We start from the raw sequence: 19,253 nt of genomic DNA, 5'->3' as shown, positions 1-19,253 counted from the left end.
CATACAGAACTGACACAGGAATCCACTGTTTGGTTTCAAATTATACACACAGGCACAAATGACAAAGATTGTCACAAAAACACACTCAGCCAAGCACAGAATCTACAGATCTGCATAGTCCCCATAAAGATGGATCCATCGCCCACAGATAGAGATGGGCTCGCCAAGCCCACTCCAAGCCTGGCAGCCCGCTGACAGACCACAAGCCACCCATGGTACCAGCCCCACGCAAAGCATCACCACCGGCTCCAGTCTGGCCTTGTTCTTACTTCCTTTGGCTTGGTTTTATTTTAGTGTTATTATTGTTGTTCTTGGAGTCATCATCTGCCCCTCTTTCTCCCTACGCAGCCCCCTAGCCGTCCCCCTGGGCCTGCACTGCGCATGTGCTCTGCGTCCCTCCCCCTGCGGGGTGTACCGGTCTGCGCTCCCGGGCGCTGGCGGCGGAAGACATGGAGTCGCGTCACGAGCGCCCGGCCCCTTGAAGCGCTGCTGACTGGAGCCGCCTCCCTCCCTGCAGCCGGCGGCGGGGATGGAGTGAAGGGAGACCCGTCGACCTGCCCGCGGGGATCGGAGATGGAGTTAAAGCCATCTTTGTCCACACATCTGGAAGCCGAGAAGCCGCTGAGGCGCTATGGGGCTGTGGAGGAGACGGCGTGGAAAGCGGAGGGACTGGGGAGAAGTGAGTACTCGGGCGGGGGGCGGGGGACAGTCGGGGACCCGTGAGCTGCAGCCGGTGGTCGCGGGCGCTCGGGGAACGCGCGGGGCTTAGACGCAGGGAAGCGCCCCCTCGGCGGGGCTTTCGGCGCCGGGGGTTGCGCAGCGCTGCGCGGCGACGCGTTCTCCTCACGAACAAAAGAGGGACCCTCCGGGCTGGGCTTGCCGGGGAGGCCGGGGGACGGCCAGGCGACTGAGCCGGGAGCCCGGGCCGCGCTCCGGAGTCCCAGATCCGTCAGCTGGCCGCCAGCTGCTCCTGGAAAAGTAGGGTTTTTTCCCTCAGCTGAGGGAGAAAGGATGCCTTCTCCGCCCGGGATGCGCTGGGTCGCTGGGGCCGCAGGGCCGTCCTGGAAGGCGCCCGGGTCCCTGGAGCGGGGGGAGTGTCCGCGGGGTTCCTCCAGCTTCCCCGCAGCGCGAGGTTCGGGGCACACCTGAAATTCCCAGCCTCTCCTCCCTCGCCTTCTCCTGGGTCCGGGCGGGCGGCGTGGGGGAGGATTTGGGGAAGATGAACCGTGAGCACATCCTTCTTTCTCCCCCGACTCGGTTCAAGTCTTCGGTTTGGGTTCGGTCCTAGAAGGCGGTTCCGAAGCAGCCTAGCTGCATTTACCGGTTCTCTCTGTGGTGTTTTGGTGTTAACGACGTTTCCACACCAACGAAGGATTCTTGTTTTAAATTATTGGGACGAAATAGTTGAAACTCCTGCCCTCGAAGTGTAACGAGGCAGCGTCAGGGGGCTTCGGGGTCACCAGCTGTCGCTGCAAACCCCGGGGGGGGGGGCTTCCCAGTGACCCTGCATGGCTTGCCCTGGCGTGTGCCTTCTGCTAGGCTGGGAAAGGCCCTCTCGCCCTCCTCGGGGACCCTGCAGCTTTCTGCCTGGCCCTGGGTCACTGTGCTTACTTAGCTGTCGTCCCCCGCACTGATGTCTAAGCTACGCTGGGCCAAAGTATCGTGAATGTGCTCTTTTCCCGTCTTCACCTGGTAGGAAACTGTGTGTGCGCTTTCTCTATTACCTATAATTATGAATTCAGAAAATCTTCCTAGAATGGCTCAGGTGTGTTCTAATTCTGATGGGTTCAAGTTGAAACCGCAACCAGATGTCTCAGTTCCTCACCGGCTATGATGGATACTGCAGGGCCCCCAACCTTTTTCCTTCTTTTCTTTTTTCTTTCTCCCTTTTTTTTTTTTTTTTTTGAATCTTGGTCCTACCTTCTATGTCATCCTTTCCAACCCCTTTGCTATAACATCAGGGCTGAGAGTCTCCGTGTCTTACAAGCTCAAAATAATACCAACAATGGCTGCCTTTTATTGCTAGGATTACCATGTACTAAGAACTTTACGTGCATCATCTCATTTCATCCCCAAAATTACCTCCTGAGGTGAGTATTATGACTGCCTTTGCGCAGATGAAAAAAACTAGGGCTTATTAGGTGATCTGATAAGTGGGAGAGCCAGGATTGGAACCCAGATTTGTTGGTCCTCAGAGCCCCTGCTTTTAATATGAAGGTTTGTTGCTTTTGTGGTTTCAGGAACCTGTCTAAGTCTGTTGAGAGAGAGTCCCAGAACATGTTCAGTGATTTTATAAATGTGTGGCAGCCCTGTTGGTCTCTGGAGCTCACAGTGGACCGATGCTGGGTCCATGCAGAGTAGAAGCTGTTCAAAGAAGCGCTGGTTTGAATCCTCGCTTAGTTCCTTGCTGGCTATGTGACTTTTAGAACATTTCTAACCCTCACTCTGCCTCTGTTTTCTGAAACTGAAGATGATAGTGGTAGCTACTGTATGGCTTTATTGTGAATATTAAATAAGACAGTGTATGGAGAGCTCAATACATATCGGTTGCTGCTACTGTGTTGTTGCTACAACATGTACAGAAGGAACTTGCTTTTAGCCTCTGTAAGGAATTGCATAAAGCAACACCCGGGGCTAGGCAAACCTGCAATTTTGGTCAGTTCTCTAATAACTCTCTCATAGCTTTTTATTTTCTTGCCATTTTATTAGGAAAATTTCAAACATACAGGGAAATTGCAGTAAGGACCCAGGGCATAACAGTCTAGCTCCTGAAATGTTTGTACTTGTGAGTTCTAGGATGCACACTGTTAAAAGTCTGGCAGAAAGGTTTTTTCATCCTCTTTGTTCCAAACCATCAAAGACTCTGAGTCTTGCACCCTAGTCAGGTACAAGAGCACGGGTTCTATCTGCTTTTGCACGGATTCCCCAAATTTTTTTTTTTTCTTCTTTTTTTGCCCATTTAAACTTGAAATCTTCTTAAAGCACTGATCTCGTTTTTGAATCTTGCATCTGGCAAGTTTTGATCTCTAGACTCTTGTCTGCAACCAGGCATTTTTTGATCAAAGCTTTCTTGGAACACTCTCTCAACTCCCAGCATATCTATGGATCCATTCCACAACGTCTGGGGCCTCCATTTATTTATTAATGAAGTGTGAAAATTAGTACTATTCTTTCTATGGCATAACATTCGTCAAGGCAACGTTGGAATGTGTGAAATGCTCCTTAAAAAGAAGGCATGCTCTCTTTAATTTCCATACATATTTAAAGATTTTATGTTAAACTCTGAGTATGTGTAAAGTCAAAAGAATTGAAAAGGGAAGAAAGATCACAGAACTGGTCGTTTTTAGTTAAGGTTATGTTAACTGTTATTTCTAGTTTTAACTACAGTTTTTAGATAAAAGATATGTAATGTGCTGTAGTAATAGTATTAAAGAATGGGAGTTTTGAAGTCAGGTGAAATGAGTTCATACCAGTTCTAAAAGCTTGTAGGTTTGTCACCCTGGGAAAATCCTGAACCTGTCTGTGTTGGTTGCTTCATCTGTGAAATGGGCATGATAGTAGTAATGAACACTACTACTACTACTAGTAGTACTAATGAATCTTGGAAGATTAAATGGGATCATGCATGTAACATATTTAGCATAGTGCCTGGCACTATGTAAGTGCTCAATGAATGCAGAATGGTTGTCATACCAGGACAAAAGAGAATGGCACCCAGCAGTATTTGAAGAGATTATTCCAAGCTCTTCAGTTACAGCTTTTTATTGCTTCTGTTTCTTTGTAAATTCTGGATAAGGACCGTGTCTATACTGCCTTCCTCTTGGGAATGTGTAGAGAAAGGCTTTTGCACCCTTGCAAACCATCTAGTATTTTCTTGGAGAAAGATTCTGAGCAGTTGCTCCCATCCACCGGTGATGGCATTTTTCTGCTAGTGTTGAGGTTTGTTTTCCTCACTTGTAAAATGTATGGTGACATTTCAGTGTGGTTAGGTATATAAAATACTGCTTTCAGCAGACTGTAATTAATTGGGGGAGACACGAAGACAAGGTGCCTTTTGAAAAAGTGCAGAACTTTTAAAAAACACAGTTGTCTGTTGTTGTGGCCATTTCTTGATAGATTTGAAGGTGCCTTAAAAGATGATTGAGATTTTGGACAGAGGAAATAGGGGAGAAGGGGGAAGTAGGGGAGGAAATGCTAGGGCAGGTAATAGCATCAACAAAGCCACAGAGGTAGAAATAAATGCTCTCTGAGTAGGAGATTGGAATAAACTGGAAAGCTCAAACAGCAATCTTTCTATAAGCCCAGGGGAGATGACTTTTATTTAAAAGTCCAAGGTTGTGTACTGACTAGCAAGCAGATCATTAAACTGGCCAATGTTTCAGGTTAATAAACAGTGTAGAAACCAAAATAATATGAATTGCTGGCACTGTATATCATAGATTCTTAGGGGGAGGTTTTATATTATTTTCACCTGTTTGATTGAGCATGCTAATTTTATTATTTGTTTTAGCATTATTTCTTTTTTATTATAGAAATCATATATTCACTTTATAAAAAATTTAAATTCATCTGAAACATAAAAATTAAAAGTGAAAAACAATCATCATCTGCTCCCCAAATCCCATTTATTCATTCAATAAATAGGTATTGAGTGCTTTATAAGTGCCAGGCAGTGCTTTAGAGGCTGCTTTCAACCAACTGTAATTAACTGAGGGAGACACAAAGACAAGATGCCTTTTGCTACAGTGTTGAGCAAGACAAAGTCCCTGCCCACGAGAAATTTCTATTTAGGGAAAATCAGGACATAGGTTGAGAGTGAGGGTGTCCAATAATACGTTAAGCAGACAAGTAAGACAGTTCAGATCATGATAAGTGTTACATGAGAATTTATAAGGGAGAGATATTTTTCATCTGGTGTTTAGGAAATGCCCCTCTTAGGGGGTGACATTTTGCCGTGTAAATAGCAGGAATCCAGGCAGTAAATGTAAAGGCCCTTGATGTGTTAGAGGAAGAGACAGAAGGCCAGGATGGCTGGAACCCAGTGAGTCAGGGAGAGAGTGGAGATGAATCAGAGGAGCCAGACTAGGTAGAGCCTTATAGGTCATGGTTAAAAAAAAAAAAGAGTCTGGAATTTATTCTCATTGCAGAAGAAACTGCTGAAGAATTTTAAGCAAGGGACTAACATCAGCTGGTTTTTGTTTTCAAAGGTCACGGTAGCTACCGGACAGAGAATAAGCCATACAGTAGCAAGTGAGAATCAGTGTAAGCGGCATTCGGTGTAGTCCCTGGTTCTTTCCTAATCCATTTTGGATAAGTGGTGGGAATTTCCTTGAGTGTGAAAGGTGTGACAAGGATGAAGGCCACATCCTGGGAAACTGAGCACCTGGTGGTATGGTTTGGGTGTTTTGGCTCGTCTAAATCTCGTGGAAATTTGACCCTCAGTGTCGGAGGTGGGGCCGAGTGTAAGGTGTTTGGGTCATGGGGCGGAATCCCTCACGAATGGCTTGGTTCCCCTCCCATGAGAGCCTGGCACCCCCTCCTCTCAATCTCTTGCTCCTTCTCTCGCCATGTGACACGCCTGCTCCCCCTTCACCTTCCAGCTTGTTCGCAAGCTCCCTGAAGCCCTCACCAGAAGCAGATGCTAGCACGATGCTTCCTGGATAGTCTGCAGAACCGTGAGCTGAATAAGCCTCTTTTCTCTGCCTCAGGCATTCCTTCATAGCAATGCAAAACTGACTGATACAGCGGGTTAGGAACTCTCCCTGGATAAATAAATGACTGTAAATTATTGTAGACCCATAATAGCAGGGACGTAAGGATTATGAATATGATGGTATCTTATGTGTACTTTGAACAAACCCAGTTATTTACATTTCTCTGTGTTTGTTCATAACTTTATGTTTCATTTTTGCAAGAGTTTTCTTCTTTTCTTTTCTTTTTCTTTTTTTTCTTTTGCTAGGTGGAATGGTAGGGAGTTTTTTCTAATATGTGTTAACCAAAGGAAAAATCAGTCGTGCCTATTCTTGGTCTCTGATTTGTTATTAAACACCTATTAATAATAATAGCAGTTCAGTGAGTTTTAGCTATGAACTTGAGCTTATTAAATTCTCATAACAATCCTATGACATAGGCAGAATTATTATTCCCATTTTACACATGGGGAAACTGAGGTTTAGGAGCTGAAGAAACTTGCTAAAAGTCATAAAGCTAGTAGGTGGCAGACCCGGAGCCTGCTTCTAAGCCCTCCCTGACTCCAGATGTTCCTATCCAATGTCTGTTATTCTTGGGTCAGTGCTAGATGCTGCAGAGATTAGAGATGGACTAAGACCCAGTCCCTACTCTCAAAAAGCTTAAGATTTGGGGAGTGGGAGACACAGCTATAAAGAACACCATAACTTATTATAGCAGTAGAATGGAACACACTCTAAGTGAGATTACCAGTGGGAAGTGAGAAGAGATTGGTTCTTACTGGGAAACCTCAGGCTAACAGCAAAGAGAAGGAGTGTTTGCATTGGGCTTGAAGGCTAAGCAGAGTTTCAGAAGGTGAAGAGAGGACAGAAGGGCATCCCAGGTGAGCTGCCAGCCCTGGGCAGGGAAGTGAAGCTATCAAAGGCCAAGGTCCAGATACTGGCTTTCCCTGCCCTGTTTCTTTCCTCTTGACTTAAAACAATCTGGGTCTGTAGGCTCTTGTGTCATGGGACTCTGGGTCTGTCTGGTTCATTCATGTGAATCACTGTCACCTGGATGAGCCTGTGGGTTGGAAGCCAGCACAGGTAGAAGTTCTTTTAGTGTAGCCTTTCAGAACACCACAATGAAGCCAGACACTGATGCTGAGATTTGCAGTGGGAGAAAGGAGTATTTATTGCATGCACCAAGCAAGGGGTACGGGCAGCTAATGCTTAAGACCCAAACTCCCCAGTGGCTCACAAGCAAGGGTTTTTCAAGGCAGGGGATACTCAGGAAAGCAGAAGCTGCAGGCAAAATCATAAACTGATACATGGAGATTATACATTGCTTTGGCCTGTGGGTGTGGCTCTATCCAGGCCCCTCAGGAAGAAATTTGTAACAAGAGAGCAGCAGTCAAGAGTTCATTCCTTGGGTTTCCCCTTATCTGAGATTTATGTGATAAAGGTCAGCAGCATTTTCCCTCTGGCAGGAGTTTCTGAAAAACAACTCAATAACTTGTATTTCGTTGTTATCTTTTAGTTTCTGTAGGGAACCAAAACCCCTTGCTACCCTGGCTTGCTTAGGAGACTTACTGTTATTATCTTCTTTCTTGTCAGGTTGCTCATTTACTTTTCAAGGCTAGCTAAGTGCCCGGAGGAATTTCCCTTATAAAGGGACTGAAGATTTTTCCTTTATTTACATGCTTTGGGGGACCCTGGCGGGCCCCTAAGAGAGGTCCTTAATCTATCTCAAAAAATGAAAGTGGAAGAAAAAAGAAACATTTTAAATAAAAATACAGGTATAATGCATATACTAAGACAAATATATGCTAGGTTCAGGCACTGAGGTACTGTTTTGGGGTCTAGGAGAGGAAGTGGCTGGAAAAGATAAACAGTATTGCATCATTGTTGGGGGGGTTGGAACAACATTCCAGGCAGGAGGAACAGCACTCGTGAAGACACCGAGACATGGAACAGCACATGGAACAGCACGTTTGACCTGGGAACTGCAAAGGGGTTAGTGATGCTTCTCAGATTCTTAGAGAGAGAGGCAAGACCAGAGCAGGAGAGGAGGGTGTTTCAGAGCCCAGGGGAGGTTCACTGCAGGCTGGATACAAGAAGGTTCAACTGCCCATTGAGGTGCAACTTTCCTGCAGGGTCTAAGTGGGGTAGCTGAGGACCAGACTCCCAGATTAAAGTTTGTTTGTTTTATGAATAAGAGTCAAGACGTATCAATGATTATGTGTTACTTAAAATGCCTCTACACACAGGGACCATTAGAGGAGCAAAAACAATGATTCTAAGGGAAGTTATAAGGGATGATTATAAGAAGTCACATGCATGGAGCATGTCCTATGTGCCTGCTGTATGCACACGATTTGCATGCAGCCTCTAATTTGCTTCTTGCAAAACATTCTATGAGATGAGTGCAATAGAACTATTTATTGCTCTGTTTAACAGAGAGGAAACTGATGCTCAGAGAGGGTAAGCAGTTTGCCCAATGTCACCCCACTAATAAGTGGCAGAGCTGGCATCTGAACCCCGCACAGGTTGACTTAATTCTGCTGCTTTCTGATTCCCCAGGATGAGTTGAGGCTGCCATTGATACAGATGCATAATGTCAGCGAGACACCTGTCTCTGTGTTCCTTAGTACTGATTCTGTTCTCTGGCTCATTATTTCCTTTTCTATTACAAATGCGCCCCTTGTAAACTTGAGGACTACATCTCACTACTTCAAAGTGCCTTCGGGGTCAAATTGTAGTGGGAGCTGAAGACATAGAAAGGCTCTTCCTGCTGCATTTTTTCAGTTTTGAAGAAGACTTGCAGCTTCACAGAGAAAGGCCTCCTTTGAATGATCAAGAAAGATTTCATGGACAATATAGGGGCAGATTCCTGTAATGTTTGCAAGGAGGAGCTCTGTCTGCATTTGAATCCTGGCTTTACCACTTAATAGCAGTGTGACCTTGGGCTGGTTACTTAACCTCTCTGAATTTCTGTCTTCTCATCTATAAAATAGGGATAATAACAGGACTTGCCTCATAAGGTAACGAAGATGATTCAATGACATAATACATGAAAGCCCTTCGCACAGAGCCTGGTGCTCTCTCAAGTAAATGGTGGCAATGGTGGTGATAGAAGAGGATGTGAAGTGGCCTTAACTGGGTAGTATTTGCACAGTTGGAGAGAAGGAGAGAGGGAAGTTAAATTAAAGTGGGTGGACCAGCCTCAGGAAAAAGAATGGAGGTGACAGTGAGTGTGGATATTCCGGAGGCGTGCATGAGCTTGGCTGCATTGGAGGAGTCGTGAGATGCAAGGGTGGTTGAACAGGGCCTCTAGACTTGGGCAGATTAAAAACAGGCTGGTCATGTGGAGCCACTGCAGGACAAGGGACGGAGGAAGAGGAGTATCATTTTAGGAAGGCTTGTCTGGCAATGGTGGCAGACCGGATGCAGAGCAGAGTCCCTGGGGAGTGAGATCAGCTAGGAGGATTTTGGAATTATCCCATTATGAGGTTGCAGGACTGGGGTCTAAGGCAGTGGCAGTGCGTTTGGAGGAAGGAAGGGGCCAATCAGGCGTCTTGGAGGGAAAAACCTGCAGTAGTTGATTATATCTTGGAAGAAGAGTCTTTCAAGTTCTGGCAGTGAGATAGGTCGGAACTAACCCTGTTATTAGACTGAGGACTTAGCAATTTTAAAGCATCAACATCAATACTGCCCACATTCACCTGCGATAGGGTTTGAAGAGGTACAGGGACTGTGGGTACTGGGAGAAGTAATAATAATGATCCTTTGCATGTGTGTAGCTCTTTCCAATTTCTACTTGTCTTGTATACTTTCTAATTTACTCCTTACAAGAAATGACAAAGAACAGGCATCATCATACCCCTTTGCAAGTGGAAGAAACAAAGGTTATGGACTCACCCCAGGTACAGGGTGCAGCCAGTTAAGGACTGAGCCACAGTGGAGGAGTCCAGGCTGCTCCCACTGGGCCGTTTACAGGGGCACAAACAACAACTGCATTATAAGATGGTAACAAGTATGTCTGAATTCTGTAAAATCCAAATAGGAAAATGACTACAATGCATGACACTAATTATTCTGCTCATTTTAAATTCCCAAATAGATAAGTCATTCATTCATCTATTCATCCATCCATTCATTCATTTATCCATTCAATACGTATTTGCTGGGGGCCTCTTCTATGCCAGGTATTGTGCTGAGCTCCTGAGAGTACAGTAGTACCCTGAATAAGGTGTACACAGACCCTGTCTTCAGGTGATTTAAGGCATACTGGGAATAGGCTCTATTTCCAGTGATACAAACCAAGGGGCCCACAAGGTGATGGTGTCCCTCCCCGTCCCTCAGAAACAGATTTCAGGATAGATCGCTGACCCAATGCCCTGTTAGCTAAATGTTGTCAAGAAATTAATTCAGTTGTTTTGCTACAGGCGTGTTTTTGCAGGCCTTTGAGAAGATGAGTCTTAACAGGATCAAACCAAGTTTTATGGGCTAAACTAGGTACAATTTTTAATATTTCCTTCTGTCTTCCTGTGAGTGCCAGGACCACAGAAACTCTGGTGTCCTGTACACCACTGAATGCTGAATGCCCAGCGACCATCACACTATCCAGTACTTAGAAGCTTCTCATTCAATCAGTAGTAGCCCACAGTGGATGGCTGTCAGTCCACAAACATTGAGGTGCAAATGATGTTGTTGCTGCCCAACCAGGTTCATTTGCCCGCTGCCCAGGAGGAAGCCAATTCACTGAGAGAGCAGGGTTTGCAGCAGAGAAAGAGTTTAATCCACATAGCGGATTTGTCAAATCCGCCTCCCCAAGCATTCAGGAGACAGGTTTTTAAAGACAGTTTGGTGTAGGCAATTGAGTCTGCTAATTGGCTTGGTTTTGGGTGGGACCATAGGGTTATAGAAATTGTCGTCTTTGTTGACCAGGTTCTTGGGTAGGGGTCACGAGACCAGTTGCATCAGTTCCTTGGTATGGGCCACCAGTCTGGGTGGGTCAGCTGTTCCACTGGGATGCAGGACCTAGAAGATACCTCAGAAAGTACCCCTAGGTTTCAAAAAGTTGATATTATCTATGGAGAAAGCTAAGAATCGAATCTTTACAGACACCAGCTATGTGGCTCCAGAGTGGCAATTATAGAGAAACAAACAGGGGACAGTGGCTAATTATTATCATTATTTTTAGCTGGGCCTGTGCCTTATTTTTAGCTAGGCCCTTACAACAGTTCTCACCTTGCACCCCTTCATCTATTTATAAAGGCAGTTTCAATTTCATCATGTTTTGTAAACTTTCAAAATCATTAAACTAAAAAATAGATAAAGTTCATGGGAGTCTCAGTTGGTCTGAACCACCTGCCCATTTGGTTTAGAAGGCTCATTCCTGATGCTGCAGTGAGTTTAGCATTCTTGCTTTCCTCATTTGAGGGAACAATACAAGATTTTCAGAAGAGATACAAAGTAGGAGGAATAGGTACCATTACTGGGAACCAGCAGTGCACTAACAATGTCGTGATGGGTATAGGCTGGACTAGGTGCTTTGTGTATACCTCATCTTGATTCTTAGATGCCAGCCCTGGTGAGGCGCCCCAGTCAGAGTCAATCACACCTTTCAGAAACAACAAAGACAAGGCCACATTAAATATAGTGGTCCCTTTAAAAGGCTTTCTAGTTTCATGCAGACAACAGGATCTTCTGAGACACTGCTGAGTGTTGCAACCTTTTTTGGTAAAGCAATCAGATAACACCTATTAAAATGTAAAATACCCTGTTCTTTGACCCAGCAATCCCACTCCTGGGACTTTATCCAACAGAAATAAAAAACATCAGCACGCACAGACCTGTGTGCAAGAAACAAAAACAACAACAACAAAAAAAACCTGGACACAAATTGAAGGCCCATCAGGAGAAGAATGGTTGAATAAGCTATTGTTCATCCACTGGGAAAGGTTATGCAGCAGTTAAAAAGGAACACGTTAGAGCAGTAATAGTTGTCTTAGGGTGTCATTGAGGGAGGAAGGGGTATGTGTTAATAACAGGATCTCTGTTTTTGTAAGACAGAAGTCTTGCTGTCCGTCTCTGTCTCTGTCTCGGAGTCTCTCTGTCTCTCCCTCTCTCTATATCTTTCTATCTATAAAATAGATATAGATACATATCACATACATATGTGTGTGTGTGTGTCTGTGTGTGTGATTTTATTAATATGGGGAAAAACAAGGAAGAACGTGTGACAAGTTATTGCCTTGGGAGACCTGGAGGAAGAGGCAGGGGTTGGGGCTGATGTGAGGGGCAGAGAAAACAGGTGCAATGCAGAGCTGAGCAAAACAAAACCCAAATCCCCCAAACAAAACCCAAAACCCAAAAGACTTCACCAGAAAAAAAAAAAGCCACTTATTATCACCACACTTATACATGTATCCTAAATTATATATCTGTGGGATGGGGGAAGAGGCAGCCTCACTTCTGAAATGTGAAATTGTGGGGAGAAAATGTGGGTCTCAGAACTGTGGATATGCACTTTTATCTGATTTAATCCTCACCACCACAACTCTACAGGATAATGTTTTAAAATATATATACGGAAATCAAGGAACAAAGAGATGAAAATCCTACCCCATGAATCAGTGGAGAAGGGACTGGAACCCAGGACTGTCTGGTTAAGAAGCCCATCCTGCTCTGCGTGTGTGCAGGCAGGGGGTACACGGGAACTGCTCTACCTTCCTCTCCATTTTGTCATGATTCTAACACTGTTCTAAATAGTCTTTTTCTTAAAAGGCTCATACTTTTTCCTCTATGGTTATTTGTAAACTTCCAACAATCTTAAATTCCACTCGTATTCTGTATTTTTATTTATTTATTATTTTTAATTTTTTTATATTTTTGAGATAGGGTCTCGCCCTGTCATCCCAGGTTGAGTGCAGTGGCGTCACCGTAGCTCACTGCAACCTCAAACTCCTGGGCTCAAGGGATCCTCCTGCCTCAGCTTCCTGAGTAGCTGGGATTGCAGGCACACTCCACAATGCCTAGCTAATTTTTCTGTTTTTAGTAGAGACGGGGGCTCGCTCTTGCTCAGGCTGGTCTCAGACTCCTGACCTCAAGCCTCCCAGAGTGCTGAGATTAGAGGTGTAAGCTGCGGCCTGGCCAGTTGTCTGTATCTTTAAAGGGAAAGACATCTGAAATAATTTGTGGAACCCTATTTTTGGTTATTTTAAAAAACACCTGGGTGGTCACAGCACTGACTGTTCTCATTGAACCTGCTCTCTTTGCAGGTCCCACTTGCCAACTTTCTCCCACTGATCCTCAGGGCTGTGGAAGGAAACTACTCACTCTCTATAATCTGGGTCTTGGAGATAAATGTAGGAAATAGGCAAAAATTAGCAGAGGAAGGAGCAACCCTGTCTGTCCTTAAGTCTTATTTTTCTCCCTGTTTTTCTACTCCTGTGTCTTGGTTCATGCTGGCTGCCCACAGTTCTGGAGGCTGGGAAGTCCAAGACCAAAGCGCGGGCAGGTTCCCTGTCTGGTGAGGGCTCGCTTCCTGGTTCACAGGTGGCTGCCTTTTCTCTGTGTCCTCACATGGCCCCAGGGGTGAATGAGCTCTCTGGAATCCCCTGTATTAGGACACTCATCCCATTCATGAAGGCTCCACCCTTAGGATCTAATCGCTTCCCCAGATCCTCACCTTCCATTATTGTTACCTTGGGGGTAAGGTTTGCAACATATAGATTTTGTTTTAAAGATATCTTCAGCCAACATATAAATTTTGAGGGGACATAAACACGCGGTCTGTAGGACGCTGCTGAGTACAGGAAGGAATGAAGACAGCTGAAAGCTGAAGATTTGTCCACTCCTTACTCCAGGGTGAAATGCTTTTAGCAGGTGGCTTTAAGAAGTTGCTGTCATTTTGTCAAGGAATAAAAGTGCTTAAATTATTTGCATTTTGGTTCCATTTGTTTCTTCCCACACCCAGCACACCGGGGTAAGCCCGCATCACCCACTCAGTGTTTGCAGTGCTGCATTAGTGCTGGAGACCTGCCGTCCACCGCTGCAGGATTCATCCGTCTTCATCCTGTTTAAATAGACACAGCGAAGGCGTCCCTGGAGCACATCCTGGTGGTTAAAACCAGTGCAAACGACAGTCTGAAGAGTAGCCCAGCTGGGGCCCAGGCGACTGGGCTGGCTTCCAGAAGCTGAGAAGTCCATATTCCTAGGGATTGGTTCTGCCTTATAGCAGGGCTTTTTTTTTTTTTTAATTTTTTTTTTTATTTCTCAAATGTTTATTCAAAGCCGGGACTAGGTTAGATAGAGATTCCCCCCCCCCCCCACCAGAAAGGATCTCACTCTGTCGCTCAGGCTGGAGTGCAGTGGTGCAGTCATAGCTCACTGCAGCTTCAAACTCCTGGGCTCAAGCAATCCTCCCACCTCAGCCTCCTGAGTAGAGAGATTTTTTTTTTTTTTTTTTATTGAACTGTAATTGCCATAACATAAAATTTACCATTAACTAAATACCATTATTGGCATTTAGTACATTCACGATGTCATACAACTATTACGTCTATCTGGTTCCAAGACATTTCTTCACCCCAGAAGGAAACCCTGTACCATCTCTTCCCATGAGCCCACAGGGGAGGAAAAGATTTCTTTTCCTCACCCCTTGCTAGGTTCATGGCTGAGACCCTTATGACGATAGATAGATTAACAAGAGAAAAGTGTAATACATTCATTTAATGTAAGTTTTACATGACATGGGAGCCTTCAGAAATGAAGACCTGCAGAAACATGGAAACCTGCGTATTTTAATGGACAGCCACGCAGAAGCATGACTAGGGGACAAAAGGGTACGATACTATGGTAATAAACTGAGGGGAACTTAGCAAGGCCTGTTTGTTCAGATTCTTCTCGGTGTTCCCATGTGACCTTCCTTCCCTTTAGGTGTAGGGCAGGGTATAGGCAGAGATAGGGAGAACTGGCGTGGTCTTCATATTCTTTTAAATGCCAAGGTGCCATATTTTGGGGTAGTATATCCTACACCCGTAATGCCCCTTCCCCAAGTCTTTGGCCATCACTGCTTTCTATCTCTCTAAATTTACTTATTTGTTTTTGTTTTGTTTTTGTTTTTGTTTTTTTTTTTGAGACAGAGTCTCACTCTGTTGCCCAGGCTGGAGTGCCGTGGTGTCAGCCTAGCTCGCAGCAACTTCAAACTCCTGGGCTCAAGCGATCCTCCTGCCTCAGCCTCCTGGGTAGCTGGAATTACAGGCATGCGCCACCATGCCTAGTTATTTTTTTCTATTTTTAGTAGAGACAGGGTCTCGTTCTTGCTCAGGCTGGTCTCTGACTCCTGACCTCAAGTGATCCTCCTGCCTCGGCCTCCCAGGGTGCTAGGATTACAGGTGTGAGCCACCATGACCAGCCTATTCAGGATGCTTTATATAAAGGGAATTCATACACTATGTGACCTTTTGTGTCTGGCTTGTTTCACTTAGCACGTTTTCAGGGTCATCTGTGCCGTAGCATCCATCAGTCCTTCATTCCTTTTATGGCTAAATTCTAGTCCATCCGTGGATGTTCCACGTTGTGGTTATCCACTCATTAGTTGATGGACGTTTAGGTTGTATCTACCTTTTGGCTACTGTGAATAATGCTGCTATGAACTTTAATGAACAAGTATTTGAGTATTTGTTTTTAATTCTTTTGGGTGTATATCTCAAGTGGAATTACTGGACCGTAGGGCAATTCTGTGTTTGACTTTTTTGAGGAAGATACAGGGATTTTTGACTTGCACATTCCCTGGCTATTTTCCCCTGCCCTGACTTTTTTCTTCATCCTGTCTTCCCTGGAAGTTTATACTTTTTAGTAGATAGAGAGTTTTGGAAGGTGGTACCTTGTGGTCATTAAATGCATGAATTCTTAACCAGGGGGTCAGGCTCCTTGGGTTCAAAGTCCACCTTTCCTACCTACTAACTGGTTGCTCTTAGACAAGTTGTGTAACCTCTCTGGGCCTTCATTTACTCTTCCTTATTGAGAATGATAATTTCCATCTCACAGAGGTGTGTTGAGGAGTGTGATCAGGCATGTATACTGCTTAGCTCGGTGCCTAGCATGTAGTGAATACATACAAATATGTTAGCAATGACAATTACTGTAAATAGCCGTATTAGTTTGCTTGGGCTTCCCTAACAAAATACCATAGATTGGGTGGCTTAAGCAATAGAAATTTATTTCTCACAGCTCTGGAGGCTGAGAAGCCTAGGATTAAGGTGCTGGTGAAGTAGGTTTCATGTTGCGCCCTTTTCTTTTGGCTTGGAGGAGGCTGCCTTCTCGCTGTGTGTTCACATGACCTCGTCTTTGCGCACATGTGGAGGTGGAGAGAGAGAGAGGGAGTGCCCTGGTGTCTCTTCTTAGAAGGGCACTAATCCCCTCAGATCAAGACCCCACCCTTATGACCTCATTTAACCCTAATTTCCTCCTCCTTATACACCCTATCTTCAAATACAGTCACACTGGGGGCTTGAGCTTCAACATAAGAATTTGAGGGTGGGGGGACTGAACAGAGTTCAGTCCATAGCAATAGTCTTTTTATTTGAGACTGGAATTTGCATTTCAGCGTCATGATGTCTTAGGACTGGAAGGAAATTTGAAGTCCATCTAGTCTAGGGGTTCTCAGCCTCAGCATTATTGGGCTAGATTATTATTTATTGGGCTAGATAATTATTTATTGTTGGGGTGCTGTCCTGTGCATTGTAGGATGTTTAGCAACATCCCTGGCCTCTACCCACTAGATGCCAGTAGCATATTCCCCACCCCTTGCCCAGGTGTGACAACCAAAAATGTCTCCAGAGATTGCCAAATGTCCCCTAGAGAGGCAAAATTGCCTTCAGTTGAGAACAATGGATCAAGTCTAATACCCTTTTTGGATTCAGATACTCTAGTTTTATGATCCAGATACTCTTGTCCAAGGAATATTCCCATCCCATCTCTTCATCCGGGTCCCTAGGTTTCTGCTCTCTTTTTCTCCAGATGTCTTACAGTTTTCTGTTCACACACACCCTGTGCCTAAGTACAGTTCCCCAATTTTATTGCACTGGCAATAAAAACTGTGTCGGATGTGCTTGAGATGAAGCCAAGAGAAACACGATTATGAGCTTCCCAAAGCATTAAACCTCCCCCATGCAAAATGGATTTGATTTTCCTCAAGGCATTCCTGTCCTGGAAAGATTCCTACTCACTACCAATTGAAGTGAATGAGAAAGTGTCACTTTCACTTATAACAAAGAAAATGCTTCGGGTGGTTGACTAGAAATACCCTCCAAAGAACAGCCTTGCACCTCTGCTATCAAAATGAAAGAGGGGTTTGTGTCAACCCAGAGAACATGGACTGTAAGGTTTTCCTGGAACATTATCTGTTTCCAGGGACTGATGGTTTCCCCTTTATTATCACCTCAAAGAGTACACAGAAAATAATGAAAGGGACCAGTAGAATAAAGCAGACCAGGTGACAAGTGACATTTCAATTTTCAATTTTCTGAAAACTAAAATTGGCACTTCTTTTGATGGGGCTGTGGAGAAAAAAGAAAGCATAGTTCTGCCTTGAATGTTCTTAGATGAATTTCTTAGTGCAGAAATGTGCTAAGAAATCAGGTGTTCCTGATGATGCAAGTGTCTTACTGCCCTAAGGAGGACACTGTGTGTATAGTCTGTGTTTATGTTCAATTGCTTCTCTTGCGTCTATAGGGCATAGAATGGAAATTGTTATTGCTGGGGATAGTCTAGTCCTGTGCAATTCCCAGCTGTGCACATGAGAATCCTCCAAGTAGCTTTTAGTATAATTAGCCCGTTCCTCCCTCTCCCTTTTAAATGGATTAAAAACCCCTATCCCAGAGGGAAGATGATTTTTCCCAAATGCTAGGCAGTAGCAGAAATAGGACTCGACCCCATGTATCCTATATATTCAAAAGGAGCTAAGTAAAAAAAAAAAAAAAAAAAAAAAAAAAAAAAGGGCTCTCTTCCTAATAAGACTTTCTCTATCTGACCTTGATGGCCAACACCTGAGATTTCTCAATACACTAAATAACTAAACCCAAAATTGTAAACCTATCATTACCACTGGGAAAACAGTTTAACCCATGTATCTTGTTGCCCCTAGGCCAGCCATCCTTTTCTGAATACAAAAAATACCATTGCTATTATTATTTGCAATGATTATTCAAAAATTTGTCCTGGACAGAGAGATACATAACCCATATTTGACAGGCCAGCCACTCCATTAATTTAGCTCCTTTTCTGAAAAAAGGAAACACAATAAACTGTATTTAGAAATGATAATTATCATTACCTAATGCGTTTCACAAAGAAACAGCCTACCATAGGACAACACGTCAGTTGCAGTCGAAATTCACCCATAGCTCTGATGGAGCAGGGGGCAGGAGATAAAGGCATATTTGAGAAGATTTGGGGAAAAAATTAGTATCTTCCTCTGTTACTGTTAAAAGATAATTTTTAGAAAAAGATAAAACCCTGACTCTCCCAAAGATATAAAAATGAACACGTATTAAATACCATATTCTACTCATTCAACAAGGAACCAGGTGGGTGTTACAACTGGTTCAAAAGAACCAAAGAAAAGGCTAATTTATAGATCAGGAATATTAAAATGAATAGGAAAAGAAAAGTAACTGATTTTTCCATGAGAGGGAAGTCAATTGGACTTCTGTGACATGGAACAGAATTTGCATGTATGTAAGTTGTTACTTTTGCATTGTTATCAATTACCTACTACTTACAGAGTTGTAAAATAGCTCAAAGACAATGAAAGACCGGATTCAGATTACCTGGAGAGGCGACCTCTAGACAATGCACAGTTTTCCATCCAAGCCCACCTTTTTAAAAAAATTTTTATTTCAAAATATTAGGGGGTACAAATGTTTTTGGTTACTTGGGTCACTTTTGTAATGCTTGAGTCATAGCTATAGGTGTGCTCATCACCCAGATAGTGTTCATTGTACCCATTAGATAGCTTTTGCCCTTCCCCTTCTCCCCTCACCCCCACCACCTTTTTTTTTCTGCTTTATTCACTCTCCTGACGAGGAAGCAGTGAGAATTCAGATTGTTCATAAACCACAGTTTTCAAGCACAAAGAAAGCGAATCACTAGTCCTCGTTCTCAGCATTGCAGTTCGGAAAATGAACCTTTAGAGCAGCAGCAACTGATGGCAAATGAAACCTGGTCCAGGGAATGGCTGTGCTTGAAAACACAGACTCTATTAATGTTACAGGAGGGTGCTGAAAAATGACTGAAAATTCGATCCATTAGTTATCCAGATGTTCATCTCTCAATGCCAAATGTCTGATATTTTATTGACTTTTTGAAAGTATCAACCAGATGTTCGGCTCAATTCGAACTGAGAGGGGAGGGGGTTCATCTTGCACTTGCTGGTTAGCAATTTAGCTGCCCTGCTAACTGAAAATATCCCCTGCCTGTATAGATTTTAAACTCAGGGTCATTACCATGTTATCCTGTGGCTGATAACTACCGACCTGCCTGATTAACAGATCTTCCTTTCGAAGAAGAGGCTGA

General features: G+C 44.1%; 1 protein-coding gene across 1 annotated transcript in view; it reads left to right on the top strand.

The window, feature by feature from the left end:
- Positions 1–458: 458 nt before the first annotated feature.
- Positions 459–19,253, top strand: part of BMERB1 (bMERB domain containing 1) — a 94,782-nt gene continuing 75,987 nt past the window's right edge. The window contains exon 1 of the mRNA XM_069486085.1: positions 459–679. Coding sequence (XP_069342186.1) covers positions 574–679 — 106 coding nt within the window. The 5' untranslated portion in view covers positions 459–573. The remainder of the gene's footprint in view (positions 680–19,253) is intronic.

This window comes from Eulemur rufifrons, chromosome 14 (genome assembly GCF_041146395.1).
Source record: "Eulemur rufifrons isolate Redbay chromosome 14, OSU_ERuf_1, whole genome shotgun sequence".
NCBI classification, from domain to species: domain Eukaryota; kingdom Metazoa; phylum Chordata; class Mammalia; order Primates; family Lemuridae; genus Eulemur; species Eulemur rufifrons.
The sequence above is the reverse complement of the archived record's forward strand: the minus strand, read 5'-3'. Positions and strand labels throughout refer to the sequence as shown.